This window comes from Anas platyrhynchos, chromosome 3, assembly GCF_047663525.1.
Source record: "Anas platyrhynchos isolate ZD024472 breed Pekin duck chromosome 3, IASCAAS_PekinDuck_T2T, whole genome shotgun sequence".
In the NCBI taxonomy this organism is placed as follows: Eukaryota; Metazoa; Chordata; class Aves; order Anseriformes; family Anatidae; genus Anas; species Anas platyrhynchos.
In genome coordinates, this window is record NC_092589.1 from 5,966,317 (window position 1) to 5,994,312 (window position 27,996).

Genomic DNA, 27,996 nt, shown 5'->3' on the forward strand with positions numbered 1-27,996 from the left:
TAACTGTCATTGTCATCTGCAGTGACCCAACAGTGAACAAAAGCAAGTCCTGCAGTCAGTCCTGTCTGTGCAGTGTGCACAAAACAAGAAGAAACGCTTAACTCCCTCTTTTGTACATGCAGTCAGATGCTGTTTTATCTGAAAGCCAATATATCAACATACACTAATTGGTCTGGGCTGTTGCTGTAACTGTGTTTTTAATTGCAGAGGCTGAAATGCGAACATATATTCTGTCCCCTTCCCTTTTTTCACCTTTGCTTCAAGTTTGGGTTTATGCAACACTTTGAAAGATTTCCTTGGCAATTCTTCAACTTTTCTTTGTCTATGTGTGCTCTCCCTCGTAGCAAAATTGTTTCTGAATAGGTAGGTATTTCAGTGATGGAATAGCTACGATTCCTTATAGAACATCTGTGTGTGTATGTGTATACACGCATATATCTACGGGTGCATTCTGCAGTACGTATAAAAATTCTACCCCTGCCTGCAGACGGCTGTAATACGGGGAGCTTGTAAAGCACGCAGGCAGTACGTGGAGCCAGCAGAGCGAGCAGAGGGGGCAAAGAGCTGGCACTGCGATGTAGGGAAAGAGTATGGAGGAGTGTACGGACGTGCAGCTAACAAGAAAGGAAGGGAAGTGGCTGGAGGGTAAAGAGATATAATGGGTCCCAAATGTGGCAAGCACATATGCCGCCATGGAGCAAATGCAAAATGCCACCACTAGTGACAAGTGTATTGCACCTAAGGAAAACAGCTGTGCCAAGTGCCCAAATCCACATTCAACCTCCTGACCCCGTGTCTCCCCGGTCTGATGTGGATTAAATTGGTCAGGTCTGAGAGCCTACATGAATCTGTGTTCCACCGAAATAACGGCTCAGTAAATCTCTGAAACATTTCTTGCAGGGCTACCTATTTTGCATTTGCAATCTTGCATTTGTGAGACTGGTTTATTTTATTTTATCCTTTTTTATTTATTCTGCCGTGCTCGCTATCTCACAAACACTTTGATTATCTGTGTAGATCATTGCATGGTTTAGTACAGTTTGGTGTTACTTACAAACCCTCCCACATAACCCTATTAGTTGTTAATATTTTTTCTATTTTGAAGAAACACCCTTTGACACCCGAGCTGGATCTCCTGTTCTTAGGCATAAATATAATAAAGTCCCCTGTGAAGAGCATCCGTCTAACTGGTCCTATCTGCTCTGTATATATTTGAATATATAAAATATTAATAAATGATTCCAAATGTTTAATCATATCCATTTGACTACATGAGGCTCAGTGTCTGTAGGCTTCCCGTGTTAACTGCCTCTGTGATATCTCCATACCGCTGATTTGTTGTTGATCTTGAGTTTTTAAAGCAAAATAAAACTGAGGTTTGCAGTTTGATTTGAATTAATCAGGTCTGATTAGACAGGAACAGATCAGGCTGTTCTGGAAATCCCTGACTCGCTTTAATACATTTTCATGTGCTAGTCAAAAAAATAAAATAAAAAATGTTCCTATCTTAAGTAAGAGCGCTATTTATTTAACAGCATTTTTTCAGAGTGCTGAATCTTGGGGATGGGGGGGGAAGATTATTGTGATGTTCAGGTTGCAAGAAAGAAATAGCATTTTGTTTTACAAAAATATGGATATTTTAGAATGGAGTCACCTGGTGGTAGATCTCATAAATGTACATAAAGAGATCCTTCTTAATATTTTTTTTGTTTTGTTTTGTTTTTTATTCTTGTGACACTGACTGTCCATCTAGAAGCTTTGATGGATGGAGTCACAACAACAAAAAAGTGTATTTAGTTTAATAAGGCAATTTAAAGAGAAAGGCTGGAATTATGTATGGCAGAGGACAATTATGCAAGCTAAATGATTCTTCAATTAATAATGAGAGCCATGAAAAGCAAAGGAGAAAGGCTCCTCCTCTCCGAAGGAGAAAGCTTTATGGTTTCCTCCTGTGCGTACCGGGCACGTGAGGGCAGCTTTGCTGGGTCCGGTGCGGGGGACAGGGGCAGCTCTGGGGTCAGCTTTCAGCCAGAGCCTCTGGGGGTCCTGCTGGTGGCATCTTTGGGGGCAAAGTGTCCCATGGAAATTTTGTGTTCCTACACAGGTCCGCCTCGGACGGTCTCCATCTCGCAGAGCTCCGTTAGCAAGCAGCAAGCCCCAGCTGAACGTGGACCTGCGCTGTCAGCACCTGCCAGGCCCCAAGCTGTGAGTACGGAGCCAGAGGGATTTCCATCACAATCCACTCTTTTTCCCTCAGTTTGCAGCCAGGAAAACAGGCCATGGGGAGACACAAGCCTACCTGTAGAGCCATCAGTTTGGCCTTTTTCAAGCAGCTTTTATCCTTCTTTTAAATCCCTCTCTGTTGTGTGCCAGAGCAACAAGCCATATGTTAAAGATGTTAAAGAGCAAATAGTTTGCAGACTGTACCAGCATGCAGAGTCAGAGGGGAAGCGAGCAATAATGTTGGGAGAAAGGGGAAGAAGTGATTATCTGGTAGTGATTATTCGGGAGGGCAATAGTGGGAGGTGCTGTAAGTGACAGGGATTCACTATGGGACGCAAATCACTGAAGGCAAAGCCATTAGGATCAATTTAAAATACCAAAGAGGGAGGCTAAAGTGACAATAGCATATTTTAATTGAAATCACAAATATTGTGCTGCAAGATACGGTTTAAAAGACTAGGCAGTGTTACTTTATCAGCACAGAGCAAAGTTTTTTTATTTAAAAAATTGCCTTTTTTTTTTTACAAAGATCAAAATGGAGCAGAATGTTTTTAAACAATTCTTAAATCCCATTTATACATACTTTTCTATTTTAATGTTCTCATTTCTTACGATGTGCATATTATAAATGGAATTAACTACATTACTAATGCTTTAAATCTGATTTTAATAGAGCCTAAGGCTGAAGCGTGGAATCAGCATGTGTCCCATTAAAAGAAAAATACAGTTATATAGAAAATAGATAGCATGTCCAGCTAAACATTTATCTATGCATTAGTTTTATTTATTGAGCTAACTAGCCCATGCACAGACACTGGGTGGGTTTTTTTTAGACACTTTCCCAAAGCTGAAGTCCATATGATGGGATTGTTACTGTTTTTGGCAGCAGAAACGTGAACTTGGTAAAAGAGCCTGGCATAGAAAACCACTGAGTTCTGACATATTCCATTTGCTCCTAACTCTTTGATTTCCACTCACAGAATCTGACATATGTTGGGCATTGACCTTGCTCTTTTAAATAAGCTTATTTTAGAAGACCTTTGCAGAATGCTGTCTATTTGGCCTCGATGTAAGCTGTTAGGGAAATGTAGTACAAACACAGAAGTTGTATGTTTTGAATGCCAGAGATGTTAAGCTGAAGAGCAGTTGGTAAGATCTATACTTCTGAATGCTTTCCATGCTATTAGCAAGGCTGTGTCCTTAACAAAAAGAAAAAAAAAATCTTTATCCTGCATTGGACAAACTTCCCTTGATTTGTATGAGGGTTTTGTTTTTATTTTGAGGGGGTTGGGTTGGGTTGGGTTTAGTTTGGTTTGTTGAGCAGGACGTTCAGGACCAGGCTTCTTAAGGCTTCTTTGTTTCAGTCTGAAATCCTCTGATTGGGCTGGCTCGATCAATTCAGTGGAGTGCAAGCAAACGTTCCTAAAAGTACATGATGGTTTGGGATACCCCAGCTTAGAAACCTTGGAGAGAATCAATGTCTTGTCATGCTGTAGAATCATCCCCGTGTAAATGGCTCCGAATGTGGGCACTCAAAAATGGCAGAGGATATGGAACAAGTCAGTTCACTGAGTGTGTTTCAAGAAGAGCTGTAACCTTCATGGGGAGATTTGCTTTCCCTTTGTCACAGGGGGGCAGCTTGCATGAAAATTCACAGGGAAAGTGCTGCAATCTTGCAAATGCCAGGATGCATCTCTGTGCAATAATGCAAATCACTGGGTCCCAACGTGGCAAATTAGAGTGAGGGAATGAAAGTGTCTTGAAGAGGTAGGTAGAAAAAATGTCCTTCAGTAAGGCCTGTATCTGCTGAAGTCAACAGAAAGTTCATATCAACTGCAAAAGCAGAAAAAACTTGGAAGAGTGCTTGCGACATGTTTGATGTTCTCCTGTTGCTGGTAGACAAACTCCCGCGCCCTTCACTTGGGCTGTGAGGCTTGGAGCCTGGAAATTCAATCAGCTGGAGAACGTGTCCCTGGAAAGGCTTGCTAAGTTTAGCCATATCTGAGTAAGTGGCAATAAAATTCCACACATAGGAAAAGAGATATCAAATTGCCAAAATAAATGTAAATTTGAATTCGTGGTCATGTGTGCCTTTTTGGGACAAAGCCTGGCTCCATGCGCTGCAAGGAGAGGCATCTGAGCTCTGCCAGAACATTAATAATCATCGGCTGTGGCCCATGGACGGCTCTGTGCGCTGGCTTCCTCTCAAAGACTTTGTCTCAGTTGGCTTCACAAACACACAGGAAGGGCATGAAGACTTGTCTTTGTTGACACTGGGTTAAGAGGCTGAGAGCATTTGACGTGGAATATTTCCTTGGCTGGTGGAGCTATAGTAGATTTTTTACCTCTCTCTCTGCAGGCTTGTTTCCTGATTCAGTGGCAGCGCTGGGAAGCCTTCCTACTTCTATGAATAACTCATCTTCCGCATGAATACGGGGTTCATAGTCCGACCCATAAAGTTTTTTGGGGAAAAGCGTGAGCACCATGCTGTCATTGCCAGCCCTGTTGGCTGCGCAATGTAGGGCCACTTGGACCTGTGCCATCAGCCAGCAGGAAGGATGGCAGAGCTGCTCTCACCTCCTGTACTGGGGGCCTGCCCAAAATTCCCTTAACCGTCACTCATAAGCTCGTTTTTTCAGGGAAATGGCTTTTATTTGTTGTGAATTCTTCATACAGAAAAGCTTCTTACAAAAACTAAATAATGTAACATATTCTGGGTTCTGGGCAGATAAAAATTGAAAGGGCTGTGGTGTTTGTGGAAGTGGAATGATAGTGATGAGCACCACATGAAGTCCCTGAAGATGGTGTCAGGGGATTTGATCCCCCATAAAATGATGAAAGACTCTGATGTAATGGTGTTTTGTGAAACAATTTGAGCATAAATGCCACGTTCTTTCCCATTAACAACTGACTTCCATTGTGCTAGGATTTTTGTTCTTTTTTAATATGTATTTTGAGCACACTGAGAACAAAAATTTCCATTGTGATAGTGCTGCAGGAAGATTTAAAGGTTGTGGTGGACTAGGAATTGAAATGCAAATCACACTTACACACCACCTCCTGCTGAGGCCCAAATTTTTATAGATCAGGTTCTGCAGCCCTGATGGAGAATCAGTGATCTGCCCTTCCTGGGATTCACAAATTAGTTGCAGTCTAAGGTATCATTTCCTACGATATAATTGTAACTTACCAGATGAAAGTTTGTCACCGAAGACAGTCCCCTGATCTTCCATTATTTCTCCAGCTGCAGCGCCACTACGGATCCGTTCACAGACAATGCAAACACATCCCAGCTCCCCACTCTGCAACATGCTCTTGCTGAATATAAACATACTGTATATATTGATCCTCTCCCCCTTGCTTTTTTTCCTCCCCCAGTGTTCAGGTGGTAAAACACTGGCTGCCATGAACTTCATGTTAAAAGAGAAATGAAAAAAAGGAAAAAGCTGTGGTTTGGGGCTGCTAGAGCTGCTAGATAGCAAACTGCAGGCTTGTAACGTAGGAGCTGTTGAAATGGCTACAAGGATAATGGGACATACATGCATTTGTGGATAATTCTGTTTGCTAATTGCTCATGAAATTTCAGGTAAGGAACATCCAATTCAATTTGTTATAATAGGTAATGGCCTGGGTTTATGCTTTTCAGGATGTTTTTTATTTTTATTTTTTACTGCTGTCATTACAAATACATGGCTCTTCGTGTTAGGAGAGATGCTTCACAAAAAGGCTGGGGCCGCGCTGCGTGGCAGCATGGGCAGCATTTGGCTGTGCCCCTGGCAGGCAGCGGTGCTAGTGGTCGCAGGACCAGTACCAGTGATGGCAGTGGTTGTGGTGACTGTAACGGTAAGGGTAGTGCCTGCTCGCACCATCCCTGCTGGTGCTGCACCCGTGACCAGCCCGGGGCAGGTACCTGGTCGCTGGGCACAAAGAGGTGAGAGGAGGTGAATCGTCCCCTCTTCTGCAAGGCGCGGGGTGCGAGCCCGGTGTGCAGGGCACTGACTCAGTCCTCCCCAGTTGCACAAAGGGATCGCTCTGCTCATCAGGGCCCTGAGCCACCGGCGCCTCCCAGGAGCCGTTCTGGCAACCCTCCCCGCCTGCTATTCGGAGGTTCTTGAGTATGCAAAAATATGCTGAAAATTATCACCAGCAGTGATCACAAGCTCAGCGCTGAGCCCTCCAATCTGCATCTGCTTTCCATCCTGTAACTTTAACCAGTTCTACTACTTACTACTAATTAGCTACTACCTAATACTAATAGCTAACACCGTTGCACCATTTAAGAGTTACATATACATTAATGAGAATTAGCATTTGTTGACAGCCATGGTGGGAGTTGCCTGTCTTAAGCTTTTCAGGGGTCCCCATTGCTGTAATGTTTGATTGCCTCCTTCAGTAATTATAATTGACACTGAGCAAGTTTTTCATAGGTCTCATTTGGCTGCACAGAGCTGAAAGACATATTGAGCTCTGTCTGTGGTGGAGAAAGAAGAGGCCAGCAGTAAGGCAGTGCCCAGAAGGAGCCCCTTCTTCTCTCCACACCACACGAGGGGACAGGGCCACCAGCTGCACTGCCACACCGGGCGGTGGCCGCAGGGACAGTGGCTGCCCTTGCTGTGTTCACCATCCCTGCAGGGCGCTGCCAGCTCGCTCCAAACATTGCCTTCCCGTGCTTCATCGTCCTACAGAAGTGCTCTTTCAGTGCTGTTTCAGTAGGTGGAGAACAAGTTTGTCATTTTAGCTTCAAGTCAATTGCCTTCTTCGTTTGGAAGCATGAGGGTATTTAAGATGCTGCGGAATGTCAGCACACCAGCAGTAAATAAGTGGTGGGCATTGGAAAAAGGGTGCATAATCAGAGTTAAAGCAGTGGGTTTAAAAACCAGGGAGAAATAAAGGCCTCCTGTAACTCTTGGATGGAATATAAATGCATGGCACATGCTCTTCATGAATACCAGTTGGCTCTTTGGGAAGAGAGGTACCGGGGAATGCCCCGGCTGCCTGCTCAGCTCCCTGAATCCGCTCTGCAGAGGCACACGTTACACATCCAGCCCGCCGCTCTGCCTTGGCTTTGTGCTGAAAAGTGAGCTTTTTCCATTTGCTACCGTGGAAAAGAAGCCGCTTTTACCCTTACCCCGAGGAAGATGAGCTATAGGAACATACAGCGGGCTTTTTTATAGTCAGGGGGCCACAAGGGGAAGCAGTGGTCATAAGCAGAGATTGAAAGCTGGCTTGTTAAGTAAATCTCATGCTGTAGCTGGTTTTAATTTATTTTTTGTTTTATGTGCAGGGGACTAGGCCTTGCAGGCCTGGCTAATATCAAAGCCTGGGGTTTTGTAGATTTTTAATCAAGGTCCACTTTGGGGGGTTCTGCTTTTGGTGGTTGTGGATGTGTGGGGATTTTTTCTTTTCTTTATTTTTTTTATATTTTTTTTTCTTGCTGTAGTGTCTGGATTTCTTTAGTTAAACTTTTCCATTCTTCAGACTTGAGCCAAGTGAGTGATTTCAAACTACCCAGCACTTTCCAGAGAGTTTGTTTTTTTTTTTTGGGGGGGGGGGGGGGGGCGGGGGTAAGAGTTTTTTGGTGGTTTATATTTTTGGATGTTGTTGTTTTTGTTTCTTTTTGGAAGCAAATTTGCAGTCCAGTTTCTCTGAAAATCACAGATGGCATCTGCAATACTACCCTGTTGCCTCTCACTAATTTGGCATTCTTAGCACTGTCTAAATAGTTTATTGTTCATCAAAGCTGTATGAAAGGAATTTTATATAATTTTTTTGTTTTGTTTTGTTTTGTCCCTCTGCTGGCAGGGAATGTAAATCCCAAAGTATTTCAGCAGGTGCTATTAATATGCAAATAATGGAGAGTACACTAGGTCTAATAGACCTCCCAACTACATGGGAGGTGTCGCTGTTGGAGCAAATTAGCTTTCTGTAATTTGCATGCTTTTCACAGCCTCCTGGGATTATATTTTAGATAAGAGACAATAAAAGCATATGCTGTTAGTTTAAAATGTAACTAATTTTAGACTTTGAAACCATTTTAACCTAACTTCTTAGTGGTGTTAAACTGTTATTTGCCAAGAAACTTTTTACACAGCTTGTGATTTTCATGGCCTTTCTCTTCCCCCATTAACTGTTCCATCTCTCTTTTCAGGATGAAAGTGAAGAAGGGAATCTTCCACATGGCTGCATCTTGAAAAGCAGGTACTTCTCATAAGAACAGGCCCAGCTTGTCCTGGCTTGGTTCTGAGTCTGCATTCAGCTCCTGATGGATCTAGATTGTGCTTTTTAGGTCAAACAATTTCCCTCCCCTTTGGCGTCTCTGTGAGAAGTAAATCCATCCCAGAAGAACACTGTGGCCCCTGCTGATCACCCATGCAGGGAGGAAGCTGCTGTAGCATCACAAAAATCTTCTTTTCTAACCCACCAAAGCAAAGAGAAACTGGGCTGATGTGGCACAAATGTCCAGTGTGCTTGCCTAGCCCACACCTAGAGAGTCAATTATTCAAAGTCTGTTTAAAATGAACAAAAAGAAGCAAGGATTTCAGCACAGGTTCAGTCTGTGGAGTCAAAAGTTATTGAGCTGTACTGGCACATTATCAATGGCACTTTCCAAATTGGTATCGACAGCAAAAATCATACTGTTGACATCTGTGGTTTGTGACAACTTGAATGATAGGGCATCAGCTGTTGTGCCTGACAATTTCTGTCTTTATTTTAGGTGCCGCAGTGATTGCTTCCTACCCAAACACGCTGCGCTACGCCAAGGGACTGGCCAGGTAGGATGCATAAAGGGCAGCCACTTGAAATCTCTGCCTTCTCCCCCATGCCTGTTTCTGCCTCTCTGTCCTCAGGTATTTGTTGAGCTGGCTGGAAATGGTTCTCTTGGCTTGCAGCACCATCCCAACCTTGGCTGCTCCAATTCCGCCTGCTTTGAAGGACCGCAGCAAAAGGTTTGTTAGAGAACAGCAGGCTTAGCTGATGCAGATATGCTTCAGCAGCAGACTGGAGTGGTGTCGGCTGAGGGAGTCTGTGAAAGGTAGAGAGGCAGTCATTTTATTTTGTCTTTCTGCCAGTTGTCCCATTGCCCAGAGTATGTGATTTGTGAGTTTCCTTTGGCACGGCTGCTCCATTGCTCATATATCTCTGAGCAGCGTTTCCAGGTCACTTGGTCCGCAGGGTGGTGGCCATCTTTTATTTCAAGAGGGAGAGAGTTCAGGGGTAGGATCAGATGTGTGGAGGAGATGGCAGCCAGGTGGAGATCAAGTTAGTGTTGTCAAATTTATTTCTAGCATGGGAAAGGTGAGTGTTAGCGAGAGGAGCAAGCCTGAAAGATGTCCTTTGTGACAAGGCCAGGAAAAAAAAAAAACTTGGGATGCAACTTTGGCTATACAGCAAGATGTGGTAAGATTCTTCTGAATTTTTGGGGCCACAACTTTACCATTAATGTTTTTATAAGGATATTTCAAGCACACAATATATAGAAATATTTCATTTCCCAATACAAAAATAAAGGGAAAAAAAAAGCAGGGTTTGACTGATGCTTGACTTAATAATATTGTGAGTTGTGATCCTGAAGAACTGTGTTCAGACGTAACCAATGCACTGAACCCTGTGAAAGGGAAATCCCTTCCCAGCATGAACCCATTGAAGTTGGTGGAATTAAAGCAGGTTGTCGTAAAGCCACAGAATTAAACTATGGAGTTCATTCCCACTCCCACAGGTGGCTGCACCACTAAACTGACCGTGACATAAATTATTTTCATTGTCAACAATAGGATCCAGACATTAAATAAGTCGTCTTTAAATGCTGCTCCTTCCACACCAAGCTGGATTTGCTTTGCCGTGTGATACTGCTGTGTTCCAGGTGCCATGCGTGGTGCCCCACAGGCCTTCCTGCCAGGGTAGTCGAGCCGAGCATCTTTACTGCACTGGAAGAAGGAGGTTTAGCCTTCAACCAACCATCTCTGAGGCTGTAAGTAAACCAATGTTAAGGAAAAAAACATTTGCAGTGATGTGTGGGAATCTCACTGAAAATGCTGGATGCTTTTTTTTCTCCTCTGTCAGCTCGCTCTAAACATCGTCTAACATTAAGACCGGTGACCTCTCACTTTCCCATCTGAAGTGGGATGTGACTTGCCTCTTACAAACATGTGCCTTGAACCTGGGACCAGTTGCTTTATTTAAAAATACCAAAAAATGATATGCCAGATGGCTGCATTTGTGAAGAGTATAGTTAGAATTAAGGTGGAGGGAGACAAGGCAACTGTACGTCAGCCATGCAAAAATATGGTCAAAATACCTGCAGCATTGTTTCACCAACACTGGTTTAGGAGGCAAATGTGGTGAGACTGGAGCAAAGAAAAGCACAAGGGGATACTGCATGGAAAACAAAAATGTCTTTCAGTAATGAACTGCTTGACTTCTTCCAGCAAAGGCTTAGAAGTTTACCAGAATCAAGAGACGTTGTTATTAAATGGAAGGACTGTGAACCAGTAAGCCTCAGAGTATTGTATCTAGTGTCACTGCAAAATGCCACGTGCGATAGAGTAAAATATTGATAGCAGGCTGTGTCACGGGCTTAGTTAGCATTATAGCAGGATATGCTGCTGCCAATCATCTCTAAGTAACCGCTCTCTCCAGTGACACAGACAGCAGCTCCGTGCCATGGCTGCAGATGTCCAGGAAGAGTTTTCTAGTAACATGCAGAAATGTGTTATATCTTACATCATATTCATGTCATTTGCTCATCGCTTTGCCTATTTCCATATGAGTGATATCCGGGAGCTCAAGTGATCTGGATTAGTGTCGAAACTCAGAGTTAAAAGGGGTCGACTTGTAATAATGCCACTGGCTATTTTGCACCTCAAATTCTTTGGACACATTGCTCATCTCATTGAGAAGTATTACTCTTGATGCCAGGGCAACATACCTGCTGAAAATGTAAAAGCCCACAGATAGTGCTTCTTCACCCTTTTATGTATTGATACAGGTCCTGGGTACTTTCAGCTTTCCTTCCATGATGCAGCTTGTGGCTGCCACAGTGAAAAGTTTGTGATTGTTTATTTAATCTGAGGTCATAAATCCCCATTTTAATTGTTTTCCATGCTTAAGCTTGCTGTGCTCCAACTGCTCCACGCTCTCCTCCCCTGTGGTCTCTCAAGAGAGAAGGAGAACATTGACATGGGAGCTCAGCCCCTGGCACCCTCGGTTAGGTCTTGGTGTACAACCCTTGTGGCACCTGGGTTTCATTACAAGAGTCTCAGGCATTCTTAGATTGTAGTTTGATAAGAATATTGCAAGGAAACTCTGTGTTGGTTTCACTAAAACTGTATCTAAACATGCAGCTTTCCTCCACCACCACTACAGAATTGACTTTGTAAAAAACTTTTTGTAGATACTTCCTATTAACTTCATCCACATGTATCAAAGGTAGGTTACATTGATAACAGTAAGTACAGCGAATGTGGCAGGACCGTGCATCTTCCTCTGATTCTTGTTCTATGACTGCTACAGCTCAAATGTGAAAGTTTCATTCTTTTGTTTTTATAAAATTTCAATTTGTTTAATAACCATAGATCACAAGTTTATTCTCCACACCAGTAAGATGTTGGATTTTTATTGTTGTTGCAGACTGCATTGTCTTATTTGGGGAATATGTTCACAATTGAGAAAGAGTTGCTTTTATTAACAAATCAAAAGCTTACATTGTCAAAACTGAAATTGTTCTACCTTTTTATGTGCAAATTTAAGCTACTGTCAAACCTTCAGCCATGGTGCATTTAATTTGTGGAAATATAAAAATATCTGGCTTCATATTAAAATATTCTACATGAAGAAGGAAAGATTTTTAAGTGATGCATTGCATTCAGGACTCTCAGAAAAATCAGATTTTAAAGAAATAAAGTGGTATTTTAACAGAATTTATTTTTCCTTACTTTTGCTAAAGTTCAGTGCAGTACTTAGAAGTGTGTTTAAGTTATACAGGTATCTGAATATCTGGTTGGATTGCCTTTGGAAATGAACCAAGCTAAATGTGAGTGTGTCCAGAGCATAGGAGCTACATACCCTGTATTTTTCCTTATAAAAGGGTCACAAGATTTCTTTTTTTATTAGTGGCAAAGGTGCTGAGATTTTGACTCTAGATTCAGTAAAGTTTGAGTAAAATATAAAAGTACCTATTGGTTTCATGGTGATAACTTGTGCTTTGCAACATCTTTGTAGTAGAGGATAAAATTCTGATTATCCAAAGTTAGGCACCAGTTCTATGTTTAGGCTTCCAAAATACAGAGCTTTCTATTTACCCTGCAGCACCCGGGCACCCAGCCTTTCTGGAAACCCAGCAATGTGGGCCTTGATTCAGCAGTGTCCTGCAGCACGTGCTTCATTTCAAGCACATGAATGAAGCCATTGATGAAGCATGTGGTTTTGAACTGGGTGTTTTGTTAGATGCTTAAATATACACAATTCCTATTTTAAGTGGCCAAGTTTAGAAAGTATTTGGAGCAAAAACTGCCCTGAACATGGCAGTCAGTGTGGTGTGTGGTCAAACCATGAGGCTGGTAGTCATGACCTCCATCATATTTAATATGTATACTATATATATATTCTATATATACATATGTATGTGCATGACTTGGATAATACATACCAAGAGTGAATTCCTTTCATCTGAAAGCAGATTGGGTGTTATCTTAAGGCAGACACACTCACCCTCAGTGCATGTCTGCCAGTTTCTTTACCTTTTTAATGGGGAGGACTCTAAGTTGTCCTTCTGCCGTTCTCCCGTTTCTGTTGGGAGAACCAGCAAAGTGCCTGCCTCTGACTGCCGTGTTGCAAAGCACCTGCAGAACCTTCTACAGAATGTCCAATGTCTTTAGCTGTGTTTTGACTTCCGCGTTTTCTTTCTAGCATCCACGCAGATTACGTGTTTAAATTCCCAGCTCTTCTTCTGTGACCACGGAGTTTTTCTATTGAGCTTTGAGAAGAGGGGTCCTGTCAAGGAAGGCTGTGTTTGCCAGTCATTTTTTTCCAATCACATATTCTAATATCTGTCCTGTCTTTGGGGAGGTTTTAATGGCGCTGAGTCCATTTTACCTCATTATTTCCAAGGCCTGAACCAGGGACATTTGCCCTTCTGCAGTGCCGAGAAGAGAATAAGTGGCTGTATCTTGAGGAGCAGACTCATTCCCTGAAGTGGCCCATTCCCGGCTCTCAGGGCAGTGCATGCAATTATCCTCCCGAAAAGGCCATCTGAGCAGTGCATTAGTATGCGTGTGTCTAGGCTGGGATGTGCCCGTGAAATCACAGCGCAGGTGTTGCTTTCCCAGCCACCTGGCCAGCTCTGCCGCAGCAAGGCTCAGGCGAAAGAGTCCCTGCAGCCACCCCGGTGCTGTCCTGACCACCCACTTCTCCTGTGCAGAGGGTACAGAAAGTATTTCATTAATTTTGTCAACTGCCAGAAGTTCTTTTTGGGTGGTAAATTATTGTCTCCAGGGATCCAGCCGCTCATCTACTACTTTTATGCCGATGTTGTTAGCAATGTTTAATTCTAGCATCCTAGTTTACAAATCATTTGTTTCATCTGGGCCATCTCTGTAAAGGGAGTTTCTATAGGCTGCATACAGAATGTATTAAATTTGAAGGTGTTTATTACTGGTATTAGGCCATTAGCCATAATTAACAGTAATAACAGCTATCAAGTCTGTGGGTAGTCCCAGATTTTGTGCACATTCTCTTTTTATATCCATTCCTCAGCATGAATTATGTGATCTTCATATTCTGCCTCTCATCATTAGAAACCAACAAAGTGGTTTGGGGTGGGATCTCCTATTTCAGGCCATAAACATATGATCCGGCCACCCCATAAAGTACATTCCTCCAGCTTACTGCTTTCCATGAGTTCTCAAGTACCTACGGCATGCGGTGGAGGTTGGGCCTGGTCCCTCCAATAGTGAAAATCCTACCCAGCAAAGCCTTAAGTAAGGCACAGCGCGAATTACTCAAGTGCTGAAGTTTCACCCAAACCGGTAAGTTGTGCCTGTGTGCTACAGTCACGACCTCCTTGGTTTCTGCCAGGAGCCCATAAAACAGTGGAGCCTGTGCTCCATGAGACCTTTTTCTGTGCAAGGATTCAGGAAAAAAGATCTCCAGGCTCCATGGTTCACTGCCAGAAGAGCTGATGCAAGGCAAAGGCATGGTGGTAAACACGCTGGTAAGCCGGACACCTCCCTGCATGCTTTTCCCCAGTTGGGAGTGCTTTGGCCTTGTGCACTTGATGCTTTAATCGGCCTGTGTGCAAGCTGGACATTTCTCTCTTTATTATTGTTATTATTATGCAATCAGACACTACTTAATTAAAGAATGTGCTGGGGATGCACTATTTATACGGGAACTATGTACACGGAAATCCATTTTCTCCATGGTGATTGCAGATAATGTGGTAAGCCCTGCTTTGATTCATTAGTGTAGCAAGAGAGATATTCAGAATTATTTGGTATAATTCACAGCACTTCAGAATGCATATATTTTCATAATACTCTAAATCCACTGCTTGTACTAGTAACTCAAGCATATGATGACTGGTTTGCTATAGCACTGTCATCTTAAAATTGTGGTACTGCCATTCTTTCATTGTAACTGGCTAACTTGCAGGCTCGTTTAGCACAGTACTTTTAGTGAATGACTACTTGGCAGCGATGTGGCTGTTCACACAACTGTTTCTGAGCTCACTGAGGATCACCTCCTTCTCTACACCGTGGCCCCACAGCAGACCCTGGCGTCACGGACACCTGAGTAAAAGCCATGGGAGCCCCCCAGAATGGAGGCAATTTCTTGTCTGCCCCCAGGCTAAGAACATACTTTTCAAATTGACATTTGGACAAGAAAACCCTTATTTTGTTTCTGGAAAAAAAAAAAAAAGAATCACCGCATTACTTTTAAACAATTAATAGTTAAGTTAGGAAAATACTATTTTTTAATACTTCCTTGAATTCAATTTTGTGCTGCTTCTGGCAAGTTAAGTGTGAGTAAGCAAACTCTTAGGATTAGTGATGAACCACCAGTATCTCCCCTCCCATTTGCACATTCGTTCCCTCATGCCTTATCAGGACCATCCTTCTGGCTGCACTGACCTGGACATGACTTCATCTAATCCAGTGCTGGATGAGCCTCAGGAGACTTACCACTTACATTCATGCAAAGAGCCAGCCCCCACCCTGTGAAAATCTCTGGTTTTAAACGCTGCTTTTTAGATAGTTTCAAAAATTCTGTCTACCCAATGGTAACCTTTGGCAGCAGGAAAGCTTATGATTTCTAAGTGCTTGTTATTTATTTATTTATTTTTAATCTAGAATGTTATTTTTGACAGACATTTTTTTCACGCAACCGTCATGCATATACATGTAGATATCACCATCACCACGCTCAAAGCAAACCTTGTCCAAGACACCTTTGGAGACAGGAGCATTAGATACTAGAGACCATCATGTGGGATTTTTATTTTCTTGTTTTTCCATATGCTCAAAGCAACCCTCGGTGCTCTCTGACCTTACTGGGCACTGTAGTGTATTTCCACACACCTGCAAATTAGTTGCATAATTTAAATGTCTAACTTTTATTTGCTTGTTGGCCAGTATGATTCTTTTAGTATGAGGGATTAAAATGTTTGAATTGTTATCTGAAAACCTTTATTTAGCTCTGCTGGGCCTCTTTTGCCTGACCCTGGCAAATGTAAATGTGATCAGACAGCTTTTTATATGGGTTTTCAGCTTCTTCTGCTTCCAAACCTAAAGTTACATGTTACTGATTTACTCAATTCAATTCCGTCTAATCAGTTGTTGGTTTTTTTTAAATACTTATCTGAAAAACTTTCACAGCAATTATCAGGGTGGATCATTTAACAAAGAAAAGCTGCTTTCACTGCTGAGATTCCCATATGTATATATTTGCTTCTCTGTCTAAACATTTGAGAAGTTTGGAAACAATTTAAAAGTGGCCAATGACTGCATTTAATGCTAGACAAGATTTCACACCTCTGGGCTCTATATTTATAGCTCTGTCGTGTTCTTTTATTGTACTGTGCTGAAGAAGAGGATTTTTTTTTCTTTTCTGATGAAAAGGTTGTCTGTCATGGTGCAGTTATTGCAGCACAAAATATTGCCTAAAACTTGACCCTGAACAAATTTCGCACAAGGGCAGTTTACCCCAGAATTTGAAAGGAAATGCAAACCCTCTCATTCTAGCCAAAGGAGGAAGCTTTTCTGGGTATATAAAATTGGGGTAATTCTAAAATTCATTCATGGAGCCACAGCTCTAAATGCACTCAGCCTCTGATTTCAGCTGAACCATTTTTCTCCCACTGTTACTCTGCTGAATTCAATCACGTTAATATGGATTTTCAATGTGGTGAGATTCAGAATTTTTTTAAAAATGTGTTGTTTGAAAAAATTAAAAGTACTTTCAGCCTTATCAAATGATGCTGTGCTAAAACACACACCATAGCCTTGGCATTCAGAGAATGGGCACATTCTGTGGGCATCACACTAGGTAGGGACCCTAAGACAGGATTTCCCATTTCTGTCCCATTATATGATGCTAATTCTTTCTGTCCCACTCCTTGCTATCTGCAGAGCTGATCACCTCCTGTGCATTCAGCAATGACACGGAGAACTTGGGACAGGCCTTCAGCTTCAACAGCTGGAGGAGAGGAGGGAAACGGCATGACACAGAGCTTTTAAGTATTATCCATTATTTAACTTAAGTAGCTGATGAGTCCAAAAAAAGTAAATAAACATTTACGGTGTTCTTTTCACCAGTGTGGAATAGATCACAGCATGATCTGTACCTTCCCAGCTGTCTTTCTAAAAGTTTGACTGCCTTACTGTATTCTACCTAGTTGGGACTCGTACTGCTTTACTGTAATTATGTTTGTGCTCAATGGCTGTTACCAACCAAAAATGGGAATCATTTATAATGAATTAATACCTTGAAAATTTTCATATCCCTTTCCATTCACATTGTTCATGAGCAGACTGTGAATTTTCTTTTCCATTATTCATAATTACTCCCAAAATCATTTGTGGAGGAAGGGTAATATTTTTCCCCTATGTAGATAGTTCAAAGGTAAAACATAGTATTTGTCCCGTAGACAAAAGATGTGCTGCACACATATGCTTGTTACGTGGCACTGTTTCTTTACACTGATTGAATGAAAATGATTAATGAAAGTTCATTCAAAAAAATTACCTTCCAGTTATCTGTGTTATTCATTCAGGTTTTTTCCTGCAAATAATTTTAAGTATTCTGGTTCACTCACTATGTCAAGCATTGTATTTATTATGGCTCTAGCTATTAAAATAGCTATTAGAATAGCTGCCGAAGGTGAGTGCAACCCCTAGCCCCCTTAAACACTGCACAAGTAATATTTAATGTGGAAGCTTATATATGTATTTCATATATATGTATATAGATATATGTATATATATATTGTTAATATATAATGTATATTATATATATGACTGGCAAACCAGCCCAGTGGTTTATTTTGCAGTGAGATACAAAGCCAAAAGGAGTCTGTTTTCTCTTGCTACCAAAGCCCAAGGTGACAGAAATTTGGCGGTGCATGATCCCATACACTCACAGGCCACTATGCTGGAAGTCCAGGGCATTAAATTTAAGCATCATTGGACATGAAGCTATACTCTAGCCTGGTCCTAAAACTTCACCTAAAATTAATCCAGAGCCAAATGCCCTCATCATATTCCATCTCTTTGTGACAGTTTTTCAGAGTAAGCTAAGTATATTTGGCTAATTTAAAATCCAGTGTCCAGACCCTGCATCAATTGCTTGCTTTCTAAAAAAAAAATACACAGGAGATGCTAAAAGTCTCCGAAACATTCACAGTGCAATTCCAAGCTAAGCCAGCAGTACAGGATAGCATTCACATAGAATATGTATTTTTGATCATGTGCACTGTACATCACTAGGATAGTGGGTTGTTTCAATTAAAAAATAAAAAAATAAAAAAAAATAAAACAGAACAAACTATAAATGAAAGGCTCTTTTGGCTCTTTTACCCAGTTGGCCTTGTGTTGTGCTTTTGCACAACAGGATTTACATAAAATTTTTCATGCCAAGCACAAATGTCCTCTGAATCCTGGAACTGTCATGTTACTTGATTCAGCAGAAAGAAGAGGTGCCACAAAATAATGTTAAATCTATTTTTGTACCAGGATATCAAGAGGAAAAAGTCAATTTTAGCATACCGTGTCAGCAAACAGTAACCACTTTCACACAGTCTTTTTGAAGTTCAGTTCTTGTGTTCCAACTTCAACTCCATAAAGCTGTAAACACCTTTCCCACACCAGAGTTGCTCCAGAATACAGATCGGGGTGCTCTGACCACTCAGTTGGTACAGGAGTGATGTCTGTCTGGTTCGCCTTGGCCTGGGGTAGTGTAGCCCTACCATGCTGGCTGTATGGCTTCATGGTAAAATGTGCACACAAAAGCCTCCTCCAAGGTAAAACCAGAAAGGAAATACAAATCTCAGCCTCTGCCAGGCCAAATAATTTACCTCCAGATGAAGAACTGCTGTTCTTTACCACTTCTTTCTGAACAACTATTCAGCTCTGCATGTTAAGAGAAAATGTTTGAAATACGGAATTTTCAGGTGAGGGAAGGGAGAAATTCAACGTTCTTTAAAGAGGGTTCCTATGAAATCAATAAATAAATCAACACTGGGTGTGGTATTGAGGTGCCTCCCTTTCATATCTCCCCCCCACACACACCATGAAAGCAATTTCCAGATGGATTTTCCCTAAGATGTTAAACATTGTGCTAGTTTTAACGCTGACTGAAGCAAGGTAGCAAGTGGTTATTAAGGCCTGACATGCCTGTTCTGCCAAGAAACAGCATGAGCTTTCAACTCAGAAAACAAGGTTAACTTTGTTTTTTAATCAATCTGCTCTTGCCTGCCTTGGCCAGTTATATGCATGCCTGCTCATAACGGAGAGGCCTGTTAATTTATGGTCAGCTTATTTGTATTTTTCTTAGTCAAGGCCTGGTTTAATAAAGGTGGAAGCAACATTCAGCCCAAAGATTACTTTTCTAGTCGGGGAAAAAAGAGACCCACTCAGTTCTTTTCAAGAAGTGCCTGCTGGCACTGGCCCCACAAAGTTTTCTGGTTTTCCCCTTCAGTGCCTTGTGAAGACAGCCAGGTAAGCTCAAGGCTCACTGCAGTTGCTGCCTGCCTAAGCCATTATCTGGGAGCCATTGCCTATGGGCTTCCTACTGGAGCGGTTTAGAAAATGGTAGCAGGTCATTTTGACCATTTCGAATGATTTTCAGGTTTGTGAAGTTGGTCATAGGACTCTTCTGGTCCTGTGTCCTGACTAAAACTGAAACTGAGAAGGAAAGTATCCTTTCACCTACAGTGTCTGCGTCACACTTTCTCCATGTCACTTGCCTTCATTTTCCTGCCGCACATCTAGGTGTAAAATGGCATGGCAGCTTAGGCCTGTTTCCTTCTACCAACCTGTAGCCATGCAGCATGCTTTAAATTAATCTGTCCCTACAAGAATAAAAAACTCAGAATGATAGTTTGCCCTTTAACAGATGGTTTGCTCATTTGAGAGTCTCTCTTGGCTATGTGCAATAGGCAGTTTGTCTAGTCGTAGAGCTGATGTTCCTGATCATAAAACAAGAAGCTGAAGCATTTTAGCTACAGCCAAGCTAAGGCGATGTTTCCATTTTCTGCCTGCTTCTCAAAGTACATTTGCAAATGAGAAGCACAGTCTTCAAATGTTCATCCTTAGGATGAATTCTCGTTTCATCTTCATTACCTGATGGACTCAGACCCCTTCCATCAGATCTGAGGCAGGTATACAGGTCCATGTCATTCTAGTGTGATGCAGAACCAGCAGTGAAAATGGGATTTAAATGTTGATGATGCAGGGTATGTTAATTCAGTTGAATGTTGCCTGACAAATAACGTGTAAATTGAAGCATTATTCAGAAAGGTGTGCACTTTGCTTAAAAATAAACCTGCAGTACTCAGAGTCTAAACATTTCTGTATTCTGTTTCCAGTGATTAATTTACCTCAATTTCACTTGGTATTCTTTTATTTAAATCCAAGGTTTGTGTGGTGAAAATGATGCTGTTAGGATGTGTGCTTGTATCTGTGCACGTGTAGGCCCATGATTGTTTCCACCACTAAAGCAGCCAATATAGATATTGTTTTCACAAATAAGTTACTATTTTGGTGAAGCATTCATCTGTAAGGAGAGGAAAACTTCTCAACAGTCTTAAGAAAAAATTGTCAGAGGTTTTTGTTTTCATATTTTCTAGTTTTACACTCCTCAGTTACAGGCCTGTGTTGAAGAATGTCTTCAAGCATCAGAACTTCTGAAAAGAACAGGACTATCTGCTAATACAGGAATAAATACTAATGTTAATTAATACCAGATTTCATACCTACACTTCCTAATTGATTTCTGTCTTTAAATTCTTTCTATTTAAGCATATTCATCTGGTTTGTATAGCAGCATCAGTTATCTTCACGTATCGCATGCTGTTAAAACAGTTCTGAAGGGCTAAAAGAAGCAAATAAATGTATTTGTTGTTACGACTGACCTTAGACATACAGTATGTGAAGCTGCAGGAATCATAGACTGAATCGCTGATGATAAGTATGGTGATAACTGGTAAGACTGTGCTGAACTACTGTGAAACAATTCAGGTAGTCAGCAAACAGGGCTAATTGCTAGTTTGGGGGATATTATGGGTAATTTACTGCCCACTGAGGACTTCTACCTAAAAATAAGCTTTTTTTTTTTTTTTTTTTTCTTTCTTTTGGACAGGACTTGCATGTTAATGCAGAATACCTGATGCAATTATATGTGAAGAGGACATTCAGATGCACTTCTATAAATGGCCCTGTGCTTCTCAATTACATTAACTGTCTTCACAGATTCTTTAACAGAAATCATAGCCTTTTTTTTTTTTTTTTTCAAAATAACAAATAGGCATTAATCTCAACTTTGCTGTTACCCAAGATGTCTTGATCAAAGATGTGAGAGTAATACAATAAACACAAGAAAAGAAACTACTGGTGGTTTCCAATACAAACTAATGGAAGTGTCAAGTGAGCAGATACTGACAATTCAGCCCGCAAATCAAATGTGCGTGTCCAAAACTCCACCTTTGAGAAGGAAGAATAAATATCCACAGAATGTTTTGGCTATAATTACTTCATTGAGGGGGAAAAAAAATGAAAAGAAAAAGGCGCTGAATTCAGTTTGCTAAAGTCAAGACATTAATATTTTTGGCATGTAAAGATGTAAACCAAATGTTTAAATGAAATGTCATCCCTTGGGTTCACATTTGCCCATTGAACTACAGTACAAACCCTCCATAGACCTTCATACAATACACATTTTTCAGTTCATTGAAGAAGGCCCCTGCTGCTTCTCAAGGAAAACTAACTTGCAGAAGCAAAATAAATACTGGCGTCACAGTGTAGCAGTGGAGCCTTGCAAGCACAGATGTGTAGCATTGTCGGCTTTTAAATCAGATAAGGCGTATTCAGACATAATCACTCCAGTGTCTGGGACATGTTGCATGCTGCAGAGCTGCCCAAGTATGGCCCGACAGACACATGCAGTGTGTGTTCAAGCTAAATGGCAACAAGCTGACAGTATTTCATAACAGTCCTGTTATGTCTAGATAGGCAAATGTTTGTGTAATTTAGCTGTGACTTTGAAATAGCTTAAGAAATCGAGACACAAATGGAGCTTTGTGATTAGTTGTCAATGATGCCATACCTGCTGGATGATGATACTGCTGGAAAATACCTGGGTTGAAGGGGTGTCCCTGGGGTCCTGAAGCTGTGCTGCAAGAGGCATCGCCCCGAAGCCTCCATCCATCCCTTCGTTTGTCCATCTGAGGAGTGGGACTGCTATAGGGCTGCTCCTATAAAAATATATGGCCATGTAGTTAGACGGATGCCCTGGGCCTAGCTAAAGCCATGGCATGCAAAGGGTTGTTTTTGTCTGCTTGTAGCCAAGATACTGCTAAAAAATCAAAGTATATTTAACCCAACAGAAATAGTGCTCCCTGGGTCTGTGGTAGGCCTATTAAGACCTATGAAGTACCTCAGCAAGAGAAAATTCAACTTACATACAACACATGATTTTAGGTAAAGAAATATTGATAGGGCGGGGGGAACAAGTATTTTTTTAGCTCTAATTTATGGCTGAGCAGCTTCATTTTAGTTACTTCATGAGAATATTTTAAACCAAGCCTGCATAATATTAAAATAAGTTAAAATGTATGTAAAATTTATGAGAGCATGTCAGGTGCAATGCTTGATAAAGTAAGTTTAATGCTTCAGAATTTTTTTCTTCAGGCAGAGAAAGCTGAATCCTGCAATTCTAGGTTACAGTATAATTTTAGAAACTTTTCCATTATACCATTCTTTTATTAATGAGATCCAACCCAATTTAACGAAAAGAGGTAAATTCCTAGAGTTTGTGGAAAGTACTCAGCAGGTTGGAAGCCAGGAGCGTGTGATAAAAGAGGATATTTTCCTACTGTTCATGTGAAATATCCAATTTTATAAAAACACAGAGGAAATCAATTTACAACAAACTTCATGCGTGCTTCTTCAGTGTGGTTTTTCTGCTGGAAATGCTGCCTCACTCCGTGAACAAATAAAAGCTTTGGCAGTTGACAGGGACTGTACATCACTTTGAAAACTCTTCATTTACCAGGGGTGTGTCATGTTGTTTCATTGTGTGACACTCCCAATTATCGTGACAGAGCTAAATGACAAAGTACTGTCACCCCACTGAAAATTCAGAGCAGCTTCTTTCCATTTTTCTGCCTGGTCACGGGAACATTGCTGAACTGGTACAACAGAGCGGCAGGAGCAGCAAATGGGGAATATCTGCATACTGCTCTACTGTATTAAAAATTCAGCTCCTCGGCAATATTAAATCTGAATTTACTTCCATCAAACAGAAACTTAGCATATCTCATTCTTCCATTATAAAATATTGACATCAGAAATAGTGAATCCTGAAATGAAGATTACAGATGAAAACTATATGCTTGGTAATTATCATTTTTTTCTTTGTTATTATTCCTTTCCTCCGAGGATTGCACAGGCTGCTGCAAACAGTAATGAAGTTAGCATGCGATGCCAATGTAAAGTACACTGCAAAGTTATTCTTTCCCTCATTATAGATGAGGGAAGTGAAACAGCGGAAGCAGGGTGATTTCCCCAGCCAAACTCAGACACAAACGGGACAGCCCTCTGCACCTCACGTCTTAATCACTGTCCCCAGCGGTGAGACCAGTGCCATCCCTCAGCACCACCTTGCTTCCATCATCTTTTGTTCTACGCTTTCCCTAGGGTTTGTTTTAGGACTTTTCCTAGGGCTCAGAGCTGTTAATACCAACAATTTGTGTCACTAACTGAGCAGCCAGTTCACAAATGCTTTCATTGCTGACAAACCCACTGCCCAGCCTTGCAATGGTCTTGAATAGCCACTGCATGCAAAAACACAGTTGCAAGCATGGAAACGCCCGACCAGCCGTTCCTACAGCCCCTTCTTGGCTTGACACTGAAATCTGGAAGAGATCAATGGGTCAGCCAGCCTGCAGTAGGGTATCCCTTTGTGTTCCTGCATGTGGAGAGAGCTGTTATCACACAGCTTGGGATGGCTTTCCAACAGAACAGCCTTGTCATCACAACCTCGAAGTTCCAGCTTGGCCAATTAAGCTGGTGTCTCTCTCACTCTTAGGTAATTAATTACTCAGAGTGGTATTGCACAGCAGGACAGCTTCATTTGCAGGTGCTTGCTGAACATTACCTCCGCGTACTCTTGAACCTTGCCTTGTTGCCTATGGATGCTTTCGAGGAGTGTAATATATACAGTGTGTGACACCTGACACCGTATCTGTCTCGTATGCTTCTTACAAAAATCAATCTAAATCAATAAATTGTCCACCCTCCTCGTACAGTATTTGCACAGGTTCAAAGACAGGACCAATTATTCTTAAGGTTGAATTGTCAGGTGTCAGATGAGAATATAGAAGTTGAAGCATTATATTTAGGAACAGATTTATTTAGAGGACCTGAGAATTTTCTTTGCTATCAACAGGTCTATGAATAGAGCTTTTATAAATACATCCTGGTTGAAACCAATACTTTACAAAATGACAGAGGTTTGAGTGTTTTGTTTCTTTTTCTTTTCTTTTCCCCCCACAACTGAAATCAAATACCTGCCTGATAAAGTACGTAAACTAACATCCAGCCTCGCTGAAGTAATAGCAGTAAAACCACTGACCTTAAAGGGCTTTCGGTCCTGACCCTTCCTGCTGTGCACATGTTGCCTTTTTGTTACCTCATTTTCTGAGTACAGATAAAAATTCCCCATGTTTTAGCTATGTATAATAAATACATATCTTTATCATGCATTCAGTCTCTTGGGTTCAGTTCCAGCAATGAGACACGCACCCTCTCCCGGCCAGTATCACAGGTCTAAAGGTTACATGTGACCATCATTGTCCCTGCCAAGACCACAGCACACAAATACCAAGGCTTATTATAATCACACACGATCTTCACAAGTTTAACAGTTCTTGTCCCAGAATACCAAAACCCCTGTCTTAGCACTCCCAGCAAATCAGCATGCATTATTGTTACGTGCTCAGATAGATACTACCATGATAGATATCAGATTTCTGCTCATGCCAAAATTTCAGCTAGCTGTTCCCTTGAGTATTTACGCTTGTGTACTGTATTTAACAACAGCCCATTCAAAATGCTCACAGCTCCTAGGAATGAAATGCACATAATTTAGGAATAGCTGCCTGGCTATTCAGGCATCATGCTGTGTCAAGGGAAAATTAAATCTTTGACTTTCCTCTCCCTTTTTTAAAACAAACCTGTAGTTTGCATCATATTTTGGGGAGCTGTATGAAAGTTTCATAAAGAGAAAGTAAGCATGGCATTTTTTCCCCTGTTTAATGGTAGTGCCTACCCATCAATGTTCCACAATGATACAGTAGTTAAAAAAAAAAAAGGTCTCAGCATGCAAGCATTGTATCACATTAAGAAATCAGGATTTTCTAGGCACTGCACAGCATTAATTACACTGAGCATGCTGCAAATTTAAATTAAATGATATGCCATGTTCTGTTGTAAATACCGAAGTGGAATGTAAGATACAGCCCCATATTAGCTTCTGATTGGCATTTGTGCAATGAACAGGATCATAAAATCTGTACAGTATATAATTTTTTTGTATCAGGAGCACCCGATACAAATGCACTTTTGTTTTCAGGCATACCTAACAGCACAGTTACAGGTCAGAACTTATCCTAAAGCTAAATTACTTATGCTAAAAAGAACAGCTCTTCCTCAAAAGTAGTGATAATAAAAGAAGAAAAAAAAAAAAGCCAAAAAAAAAAGCCCTTTTTGCCTTCATTCCCATTCTTAAAAAATAAAATAAAATAAAATAAAATAAAATAAAATAAAATAAAATAAAATAAAATAAAATAAAATAAAATAAAATAAAAAAATTAAATACAATAAACACAATCTAGATGGTTGAGGGGTGCCCAGAGGAAAATGGGGGCCGTGTGGGACTGAAGCAGGTCAGCATGAAGGCAACAGGCTTGATTTTGTCATGTGTATCAAGTAACCAGGTAAGATCGTACATAAGCAAATGCTGTGTGGGCTTCAGATCAGGTCTATTAGAATTTATGTTCTTTTTCTTGGCATAGGTATTTTACAGTCTCTTGTGATTTTATAACAACAGATTGAATTGTCAGGATCTCAACAGCCTCTGCTTTGAAACTACTGGATGAGGTGTATTTCAGCCTGTATTTCTATGTGATTAAAAACCTAACAAATATTCTAAATTACTGTACTTCAGAGAAAGTCTCTATACCTAACTGTATAGAGACGGCATGTTACAGTCTGTGTTTTCTGGGCTTATTAAAGGTCTTCTGAAATGATTAGCACTGAGCTGACAAGGACAAGTGATTGCCAGTGAATGGGCGTGAAGGCATGAGGCATAAAGGAGGCACAGCGTAAAAGCGTGGGCAGGGCTTTGCAGAGACACCAACATCTTCAAACCCAGTATCACTGTATTCTTTCTAAATTATCTTACCTTTTTTGTCTTTTGCTTTTAGGAGTTAACTTGAGTTTTCCTGGCACATTATGCAACACTCCTCTGTATATGAAAAATGCAAATTTTAAAAAAGAAAGAAACAAACAAAAAACAACCAAATTAAGGCCACCTGATCTCCCCCAGAACAACAGATGAACAATAAAACCAAGCTCAGGATGCCTCAAACTTCTAAAACTTCTTTTGCTGAACTTTTGAAGAAGAAATTCCTCTACAGCCTTCCTCAGGCAGTCTGAAATACACTGCCCTGTTTGAACTGTGAGTAATAATTTTAAGAAATCCTCTAGTAAAGAAAGGCTGTCCAGCTCGGCCTGCTAGAGATCACTTAAAATAATATTTGTCCCTTTTTCCGTTTGACCTTTTTCCAAGCTTTTACTGGACCTGTTTGGTGTCTCATTTTGCTGTGATGCTGTATGTTCTGGAAGCGGCTGATGACAATAAAATCTGATATATAACAGTAAAATGGTCGTTCCTTCTTACATCTGACAACAATGCCTCACTGCCACCAGGCCTGTCTGCACATTTATTATTTAAAGTCAGGCTTTTCCCCTGGAAGCTGGAAGGATACACTGAAGGGTGCCCTAACTTTCTCCTACCATCCAGAAGGAATTAGGTCAGCTGTATGAGATGGATACCATGCAACAACCACTTTCTGTAAGTAGCATGTGCCTGGCAGAATTAAGTTCAGCAGTGGGACAGCAACTCTTCAGACCTCTCACCATCTTTTAGTGCTTCCAAACAACAACAACAAAAATTCCAAAGACAGTAGTTTATAAACAGCCCAGGAAGCTCTTGGAAATTAGTGTAAAGTTCTGAAGGCAGAGCAGTGTGGGGCAATAACCAGCACACAATGCATTGCTATTGCAACAACAAACAGCTAAACTACCGTGTAGTTATTTTTCGGTATGTACAATTGTTGGAGGAGAATGTAAAATATTCTTTGAAGGAGATGTTGAAAGCGTTGTGCTTCCCCTAGCTGCCATGGTCCTGACAAGAAACAGCCCACAAATTCTAATAAATGGAAAATAGAAATAAATACTTTAACTATATGGCATAGGGTTTTGAATGGCTTTCTGAATCAGAAAGTGCTGTCTGTACATCTTCGTTATTTCTACACTCTGTAATGTTGGCTCTCCAAAAGTCAGAGACAAAGTGAGATAGATACTACAAGGATCACAGATACTACACTAGGAAACCAAATATCAGTGGTACATCCAGATTTATGGTAGAAGATGGCAGTAAAGTGAAAGCAAAACTGTTTGCACAGTACGTATTGTTGCCCATTACTGTGTGTTTGCCCTTTTTTCTTGCTTAGCTACAGCTGAAAGAATGGAAAATTGTACCTTATAAACAGTATTAGGAGACACTTTGTGATCGTAAGGTCAATCAGACTAGTTTACCTGCTTGAGGTATTTATGGCACAATCACTCAGTGTCTTTAAGGAAAGGTTAGATACATTTATGGGAAAGGTATTTTGCAGAAGCCTTCCTGTTTCATAGAGGTCTTGGACAAAATGACCCAGGAGGCCCCTTCCAAGTCTATCAAATGTGGTTTCCTGATTGATGCTGTTCCCACCCCCAC

General features: G+C 41.1%; 2 protein-coding genes across 10 annotated transcripts in view; one reads left to right on the forward strand and one right to left on the reverse strand.

Annotated features, from left to right (window-relative positions):
• LOC106016886 (uncharacterized) overlaps positions 1 to 27,205 on the forward strand; it is a 538,115-nt gene extending 510,910 nt beyond the window's left edge. For 2 of the 4 annotated variants that reach the window (XM_072035211.1, XM_072035212.1), the window contains 5 exons: positions 2,105 to 2,205; positions 8,372 to 8,421; positions 8,939 to 9,170; positions 10,085 to 10,192; positions 21,076 to 27,205. In XM_072035211.1, coding sequence (XP_071891312.1) covers positions 2,105 to 2,205; positions 8,372 to 8,421; positions 8,939 to 9,170; positions 10,085 to 10,192; positions 21,076 to 21,240 — 656 coding nt within the window. In that variant the 3' untranslated portion in view covers positions 21,241 to 27,205. Of the gene's footprint in view, positions 1 to 2,104; positions 2,206 to 8,371; positions 8,422 to 8,938; positions 10,193 to 21,075 lie in introns of all 4 variants that reach the window. The other 2 variants (XR_011807933.1, XM_072035213.1) reach the window with 2 other exon arrangements.
• LOC119716370 (uncharacterized) overlaps positions 22,039 to 27,996 on the reverse strand; it is a 157,760-nt gene continuing 151,802 nt past the window's right edge. For all 6 annotated transcript variants that reach the window (XR_011807930.1, XR_011807929.1, XR_011807931.1 and 3 more), the window contains one exon: positions 22,039 to 22,186. The gene's annotated coding sequence lies outside the window, so the exon portion shown is untranslated. The remainder of the gene's footprint in view (positions 22,187 to 27,996) is intronic.